The following is a 9,552-nucleotide window of genomic DNA, read 5'->3' as shown; positions in this document are numbered from 1 at the left end:
TTATTACTTATATTCTATCATCTTTTATTACTATTACTTATAGTATAGAAACTAAGATATAAAAATACGTATGTATTCCTGTATATTGTTGTATATGTATAAAACATATAGGGATCCCTGTCTTAATTATAATCAATATTATATACTTTTTAATAAGTTTTCTCTACAATCACAACCCTGAACACTACAACACCTACCAGTTGTTCTTCTCCTGCCTCACTTACACTTTACAACACCACAACCCACAACATTTTCACAACACCACTTATTTCCACAATATCTGAACTATAAATTACAACTCCCATGAACTACAACTTCCAAGTTGTGGCCACATCATCACTACTCCTTTCCACCCCTCGTACACAACTCTTACCACATGCCCCTCACAACCACAACAGCATTCCACCACACACTTTACCACCACAACAGCACTCCACCTCACACTTTACCACCACAACAGCACTCCACCACACTCCTTACCACCATAACAGCACTCCACCACACACTTTACCACCACAACAGCACTCCACCACACACTTTACCACCACAACCACAACAGCACTCCACACACTCCTTACCACCACAACAGCACTCCACCTCACACTTTACCACCACAACAGCACTCCACCACACTCCTTACCACCACAACCACAATAGCACTCCACCACACTCCTTACCACCACAACCACAACAGCACTCCACACACTCCTTACCACCACAACCACAACAGCACTCCACCACACTCCTTACCACCACAACCACAACAGCACTCCACCACACTCCTTACCACCACAACAGCACTCCACCACACTCCTTACCACCACAACAGCACTCCACCACACTCCTTACCACCACAACAGCACTCCACCACACTCCTTACCACCACAACAGCACTCCACCACACACTTTACCACCACAACAGCACTCCACCACACACTTTACCACCACAACAGCACTCCACCACACTCCTTACCACCACAACAGCACTCCACCACACACTTTACCACCACAACCACAACAGCACTCCACCACACTCCTTACCACCACAACAGCACTCCACCACACACTTTACCACCACAACCACAACAGCACTCCACCACACACTTTACCACCACAACCACAACAGCACTCCACCACACTCCTTACCACCATAACAGCACTCCAACACACTCCTTACCACCACAACAGCACTCCAACACACTCCTTACCAACAACAGCACCCACACACTCTTACCACCAGACAACACTCTACACCGCACACCACACTCCTTACCACCAACAGCACTCCCAATCTTACCACCACAACAGCACTCCACCACACTCCTTACCCCACAACAGCACTCCACCACACTCCTTCTACCAACCACAACAGCACTCCACCACACTCCTTACCACCACCACAACAGCACTCCACCACACCTTACCACCACAACAGCACTCCACCACACTCTTACCACCACACCACAACGCACTCCACCACACTCCTTACCACCACAACAGCACTCCACCACACTCCTTACCACCACAACCACAACAGCACTCCACCACACTCCTTACCACCACAACAGCACTCCACCACACTCCTTACCACCACAACCACAACATCATTCCACCACACTCCTTACCACCACAACAGCACTCCACCACACTCCTTACCACCACAACAGCACTCCACCACACTCCTTACCACCACAACCACAACATCATTCCACCACACTCCTTACCACCACAACAGCACTCCACCACACTCCTTACCACCACAACAGCACTCCACCACACTCCTTACCACCACAACCACAACAGCACTCCACCACACTCCTTACCACCACAACAGCAGCAGCGCGTCCTACACCACAGTTTCCGTCGCCTTGATCAGCTGGTCCACGGGGCAATGGAGGTCGCTCCTGGAGACGACCTTCTGGTCGTGCCGTCGTCCACGACCCCCCCGCACCCCGGGGTAAGTCCCCACCTCCCTGCCGGTGGGCTGAGGACGACCCCCGGGGGGCGGCGCGCCCCTCGTGGGGTGATGGACTCTGACCCCGATGTAACTATGGACTTCCCTCGGTGCCCTGTAGGTGGAGGACCTGCCCCCAGGGTAAGTCTGGTCCCCCCTGGGGCTGTGGTGGGGGTAGCGCTCACCTTCGTCTGGGCTTCGACCACCGGGGTAATTCTCCTCGTCCCTTGGGCTATGATGGGGGCGAATCGACGCATAGCCCTCCTCCCCTGTGGGACTAGGCTGAGCTCGAACCCTGGGGTAATCATGCTCGCCTCTGGGGCTATGCTGAGGTCGAACCCTGGGGTAATCATGCTCCCCTGTGGGGCTATGCTGAGGTCGAACCCTGGGGTAATCATGCTCACCCCTGGGGCTATGTTGAGGTCGAACCCTGGGGTAATCAATCTCATCTCTGGGGCTATGCTGATGATGGGCCCTGGGGTAATTACACTCGTCTCTGGGGCTATGCTGCAGGTGACCCCTGTGGTAATTAATCTCATCTCTGGGGCTATGCTGCGGGTGACCCCTGTGGTAATTATTCTCGTCTCTGGGGCTATGCTGCGGGTGACCCCTGGGGTAATTATTCTCGTCTCTGGGGCTATGCTGCGGGTGACCCCTGGGGTAATTATTCTCGTCTCTGGGGCTATGCTGCGGGTGACCCCTGGGGTAATTATTCTCATCTCTGGGGCTATGCTGCGGGTGACCCCTGGGGTAATTATTCTCGTCTCTGGGGCTATGCTGAGGTCGAATTCTTGCATAGTTTTGGTCTTCTCCGGGGTCTGGTTGTGGTCTTGACCCCGGATATTCCTCCTCGTCCCTCGGGCTATGCTGACCCCTGACCCCCGGATAATCCTCCAAGTCTCTCGCTTTGTATTTCAGTCTAACCCCTGAGTAATACCCATTCTCTGGGGGGCCTCGTGCGGGCAGGGTCCCCGGATAGGCGGGTTCATCTCTGGGGGGGAGGCTGAACCTCACCCCAGGGTATTTCTCGTCTCTGGGGGAGTGTTTAGAGGCCATTATTGGGTAGCTCAGCCTGTCTCTGGGGAGCCGGGGTTCCTCTCCCCTCCACTCTGGGGGGAAGTCCTCTTCAGAGAGTATAAGAGACTGTAAAGAGAGATGATATTACATTAGACACCATTTCACAACATTTCTTGAGTATTATAGTTAAGGCTAGAATTAATAATGCTGTCTCTGACCCCATAATTCAATAATGCTGCCTCACTGACCCAATAATGCATCAATAATGCTGCCTCTAACCCCCATAATTCAATAATGCTGCCTCACTGACCCAATAATGAATCAATAATGCTGCCTCTAACCCTCATAATTCAATAATGCTGCCTCACTAACCCCCATAATTCAATAATGCTGCCTCACTGACCCAATAATGAATCAATAATGCTGCCTCTAACCCTCATAATTCAATAATGCTGCCTCACTAACCCAATAATGAATCAATAATGCTGCCTCTAACCCTCATAATTCAATAATGCTGCCTCTAACCCCCATAATTCAATAATGCTGCCTCACTAACACTCATAATTCAATAATGCTGCCTCACTGACCCAATAATGAATCAATAATGCTGCCTCTAACCCTCATAATTCAATAATGCTGCCTCTAACCCCCATAATTCAATAATGCTGCCTCACTAACACTCATAATTCAATAATGCTGCCTCACTAACCCAATAATGAATCAATAATGCTGCCTCTAACCCTCATAATTCAATAATGCTGCCTCTAACCCCCATAATTCAATAATGCTGCCTCACTAACACTCATAATTCAATAATGCTGCCTCAATGACCCAATAATGAATCAATAATGCTGCCTCTATACGACACCACAGCGAGTGAACAATAATGCTACTACTCCAATACCAAGAGGACGTTACTAAAAACATCTAAAGACGAAGAACAAATACAAAATACCAAGTTTTATGGAGGAGTTCCATGCCAGCAATACATCAGTGTGAATGATAGAATGATAGCAGTAGTGTGTGTTAGAATGATAGAATGATAGCAGTAGTGTGTGTTAGAATGATAGCAGGAGTGTGTTTTAGAATGATAGAATGGTAGCAGTAGTGTGTGTTAGAATGATAGCAGTAGTGTGTGTTAGAATGATAGCAGTAGTGTGTGTTAGAATGATAGAATGATAGCAGTAGTGTGTGTTAGAATGATAGCAGGAGTGTGTTTTAGAATGATAGAATGGTAGCAGTAGTGTGTGTTAGAATGATAGCAGTAGTGTGTGTTAGAATGATAGCAGTAGTGTGTGTTAGAATGATAGCAGTAGTGTGTGTTAGAATGATAGAATGATAGCAGTAGTGTGTGTTAGAATGATAGAATGATAGCAGTAGTGTGTGTTAGAATGATAGCAGGAGTGTGTGTTAGAATGATAGCAGTAGTGTGTGTTAGAATGATAGCAGTAGTGTGTGTTAGAATGATAGCAGTAGTGTGTGTTAGAATGATAGAATGATAGCAGTAGTGTGTGTTAGAATGATAGAATGATAGCAGTAGTGTGTGTTAGAATGATAGAATGATAGCAGTAGTGTGTGTTAGAATGATAGAATGATAGCAGTAGTGTGTGTTAGAATGATAGAATGATAGCAGTAGTGTGTGTTAGAATGATAGAATGATAGCAGTAGTGTGTGTTAGAATGATAGAATGATAGCAGTAGTGTGTGTTAGAATGATAGCAGGAGTGTGTGTTAGAATGATAGCAGTGGTGTGTGTTAGAATGATAGCAGTAGTGTGTGTTAGAATGATAGAATGATAGCAGTAGTGTAATGATAGAATGATAGCAGTAGTGTGTTTTAGAATGATAGAATGATAGCAGTAGTGTGTTTTAGAATGATAGAATGGTAGCAGTAGTGTGTGTTAGAATGATAGCAGTAGTGTGTGTTAGAATGATAGAATGATAGCAGTAGTGTGTGTTAGAATGATAGAATGATAGCAGTAGTGTGTGTTAGAATGATAGAATGATAGCAGTAGTGTGTGTTAGAATGATAGAATGATAGCAGTAGTGTGTGTTAGAATGATAGAATGATAGCAGTAGTGTGTGTGTGTGTGTTCCTCTTTCTGAATGAAGAAGGAACACGATAGATGATGATACGAGTGAAGGAAGAAAGTAAGGAACTAATGAAGGGTTACTACACATAACAAATTTATGGATAGATATATAGATAGATAGACAAAGAGACAGATACACGGACAGATTACATATATATATATATATATATATATATATATATATATATATATATATATATATATATATATATATATATATATATAGATAGATAGATAGATAGATAGATAGATAGATAGATAGATAGATAGATAGATAAATAGATAGATTGAGAGAGAGAGAGAGAGAGAGAGAGAGAGAGAGAGAGAGAGAGAGAGAGAGAGAGAGAGAGAGAGAGAGAGAGAACTGACACTAGTGTTGGAAACGAATATTATACCCCAGGTGGTCCCCCCCAGGGACGTCAGCTGACGCACGGCTGACGTGCGTACAGATGTCATGACGCTGACAGTAATTGCCAAGGGGGGTGGAGGGGTGGGGGTGGGGGTTGGGGGTGGGGGGTGGGGGGTGGGGGTTAGATGTTCGCGCGTCATGCAACTCGTCCCATGACGGTTTCTTCAGGTCATTACCGAGGCGTATACGCAATTTTTTTTTTCTGTCCGTTACAGAGGCGTATACGCATTTTTTTCTGGTCATTAAAGTGGCGTGTACGCATTTTCAGGTCATTACTGAGGCGTATACTCATTTTCAGGTCATCACTGAAGCGTATATGCATTTTTCAGGTCATTACTGAGGTGTATACGCATTTTCAGGTCATTACTGAGGCGTATAAGCATCTTCAGGTCATTACCGAGGCGTATACGTATCTTTCAGGTCATTACTGAGGCGTAAACGCACTTTCAGGTCATTACTGAGGCGTATACGCAATTTTCAGGTCATTTCCGAGGACATTAAAATCCTTGGTTGTAGTGGCCTGACCTTTGACCCAACACTTCACGGTTAAAAGGTCAAACGAGTCCAGATCTTCAGCTAATGTAATCATTTGCCCTCCATGAGCAAAGTAATTACTTGAACTTTCCACAAGTAATCACATGCCTTTCTTCGAACCTTGAGCAGACGTAATTACCTGAGCTTGGACCATTTCACCATGCCAACAATCCTTTCTCTAATTCTTCAATTACCTGGTCAGGTCGCATTATCCTACACAACCCTGGTTTAAAAACACGTACACAGCGCCAAATTGACCCGAGAGAGAGAGAGAGAGAGAGAGAGAGAGAGAGAGAGAGAGAGAGAGAGAGAGAGAGAGAGAGAGAGAGAGAGATAAACTAGGTCTCTCCCACTTATCGGGACGTGCAAATTAATTGAAGAGATAATTATTCTATCGAAAGGGGGGGGAAAAAAGTGTATGCAATTCCCCTTGTGTACGTAATTTGGAATAACACCCCGAAAACGTTGGGAGATCTGAAAAATGTCTGGTAAATGGAATCAAGTGTCTAGGATATTGAGTATTGGCTTCAGAGCGCTCGGGAAAACCTGGAATATTTGGATGAAACATTGGACTTGAGGGATACGTCTGTGTCGCTTGGGCTTGTGAAAGGAAGAGATATGAGGCGAAGTGAAGGAGGTTGATGTCTATAAATATCCGCTTGGAATATACCTACGTGTGTGTGTGTGTGTGTGTGTGTGTGTGTGTGCGTGTGTGTGTGTGTGTGCGTGTGTGTGTGTGTGTACGAGAACCTGGCATAAAACACACATATACACTCTGTATATATACATAGAGTCACTTCTTGACCAAATGGTGTCCTAGCCACGTCTCTTCGTTGTATATCAACTGACTGCTAAATTTTTTCTTGCATCTCCCCTGATGATGTGATTATTACACGAAAGTGCACTTGGGAACTTAACGCGTTTCATTTCCCTGTGGTTAAGGAATATATATATATATATATATATATATATATATATATATATATATATATATATGAATGACAGAGCGAGTATAAGTGGTATGTGTATACTATACTCTAATCACCGGTTGTCACATACAAGACATTGGAGTGAGAATGACACAAATACATCTCTCTCTCCACGTCATTAGAGGAAATCTTCCATCCTAACCCCCAGCAGACACAAAGATCCCCCAGTATATCATAATTATATGATCCAGACTGGAGGAAATGAGACGCTGGGGGACGTACCGCTCAGACGGGGGAAAAACAAATAAATTTCCACCTCTTGAAATAAGAGGGATGGAAGCCTCCCCCTTTTCCCCTAAGGCTGTCCCACACACACACACACACTCACACACACACACACACACACACACACTCACACACACACACACACATTTGAGCAGTACTTCTCTTACTCTAGTTCCAGTGAGGAATATACCTTTATGGCCTGGAATGCTGGATGATATAGGAATATACCTTTATAGCCTGGAATGCTGGATGATATAGGAATATACCTTTATAGCCTGGAATGCTGGATGATATAGGAATATACCTTTATGGCCTGGAATGCTGGATGATATAGGAATATAGCTTCATGGCCTGGAATGCTGGATGATATAGGAATATACCTTTATGGCCTGGAATGCTGGATGATATAGGAATATACCTTTATAGCCTGGAATGCTGGATGATATAGGAATATAGCTTCATGGCCTGGAATGCTGGATGATATAGGAATATACCTTTATAGCCTGGAATGCTGGATGATATAGGAATATACCTTTATAGCCTGGAATGCTGGATGATATAGGAATATACCTTTATAGCCTGGAATGCTGGATGATATAGGAATATAGCTTTATAGCTTGGAATGCTGGATGATATAGGAATATACCTTTATAGCCTGGAAAGCTGGATGATATAGGTTATTCCAGGGGCCCTGTTAGACCTGAGATCCATCCAGGCTCAAAGCACGTCTTACGATGGCCAATGTAAAGTTACGAGGCTGGTGGTTAACACCCCCCCCCCCCCGTGCCTCCCCCTTGACGATAGACAGAGATAAACACCAGATCACTGGAACTGGGGAGGGGTGGTTGTGGGTGTGGTTGTGGTTGTTAGGTACGAATGAGCCTCTGGTAACTGCAGGACACAAGTTGTGATGGCCATCTCGCGCCTGAAGTGGGCAGAGAAGGCGACACTATCTATTTAGCTGGCTAACTAACTGCCCGATAACGAAAGGCCTCGGTTAACGCGGTGGTTAAGTCAATTATCACACTGATCACTTATCCGGGAAAATTGATAATTGGTAGAAACTCTTAGGGGCGAAGTCCTGATTCAATCATGCCTGAAGTACGACGGTATAAGCCTTCGTGACGCAGGCCTGACCTTTGACCTGCTCCTTAAGGCCGTTAAGATCAAGGGTCGTCCCGTCGTGCTGAAAGGTCGTATCGTCGTGGTCAAGGGTCGCACCGTCGTGCTGAAGGGTCGTATCGTCGTGCTCAAGAGTCGACCCGTCGTGCTCAAGGGTCGTATCGTCGTGGTCAAGGGTTGTACCGTCGTGTTCAAGGGTCGTACCGTCGTGCTTAAGGGTCGTACCGTCGTGCTCAAGGGTCGTACCGTCGTGCTGAAGGGTCGTACCGTCGTGCTCAAGTGTCGCACCGTCGTGTTCAAGGGTCGGACCGTCGTGTTCAAGGGTCGTACCGTCGTGCTCAAGTGTCGTCCCATGTCGTGTCAGAGGTTACCAAATCACTACTTCGCTGTATAACTAGACTTCAAAACCTCCAATACTGCAGAGGGGCCATTAAACATGTCCTACATATTCTTCACCATTACCAAATAAATACAATACAATCATACAACTGGAATACAGTACCTCTGTCCTTCTACGCTATAATGACCCTTTGAATACGTTAACGACATACGCTCACCTCAAAACCTTTACGTACGTTTATACGTAAATGTCCGAAGTAACAAGTAACGAACTGCCTTTGTTCGTTAATTCTATCCAAGTTTGGCAAAATATTAAAACTACACCGAACACTTCACACTGATAACATTTCGTAGTAGACTTATGTAATGTGACGACTCACTTCGAGGCATACACAGCATTCCGTTCCTACGACTTCGTTATAATATCCACAATCCTTACTAAAAAAAAAAAGGTTTTCTACTACAGTGTCATTACATTTTTTACGGTAACTGCTGGTTGAGGTAGCCACCAGAGAGAGCATCAAATCATGCCTAAGTCTTAAAAAAAACCCATATTAGCGATTACTTTTCTCAATGACACCAGACATAGGCAAATCAGACCCATAAAGATATACTAAAACATGTATGTCATACGTATGTCATATAAGACCACCTGGAGGTCTTCGTCATTATATACGTATACCTATGTCATATAAGACCATTCGTCATTATATACGTACAACATTCGTGTGTGTGAAAGAGAAAAACAACTGAGATGGTTCGTTCTCTCCTCCTAACTTCCCAAGACATGGAAACTGATGGATGTGTTTACTCCCGTGCAGCCTCCGCCAGCTCCCCTTCTCTAGCCAAAGCGTCAATGGTCACTGAAACGT

General features: G+C 45.1%; 1 protein-coding gene across 1 annotated transcript in view; it reads right to left on the bottom strand.

The window, feature by feature from the left end:
- Positions 1-1,823: 1,823 nt before the first annotated feature.
- LOC139745721 (uncharacterized) overlaps positions 1,824-9,552 on the bottom strand; it is a 46,207-nt gene continuing 38,478 nt past the window's right edge. The window contains exon 6 of the mRNA XM_071656181.1: positions 1,824-3,097. Within this exon, the coding sequence (XP_071512282.1) occupies positions 1,847-3,097 (1,251 nt within the window). The 3' untranslated portion in view covers positions 1,824-1,846. The remainder of the gene's footprint in view (positions 3,098-9,552) is intronic.

Source organism: Panulirus ornatus, chromosome 62, assembly GCF_036320965.1.
Source record: "Panulirus ornatus isolate Po-2019 chromosome 62, ASM3632096v1, whole genome shotgun sequence".
Taxonomy (NCBI): Eukaryota; Metazoa; Arthropoda; class Malacostraca; order Decapoda; family Palinuridae; genus Panulirus; species Panulirus ornatus.
Note: the sequence above shows the minus strand (reverse complement) of the source record. Positions and strands in the feature narration are given on the sequence as shown.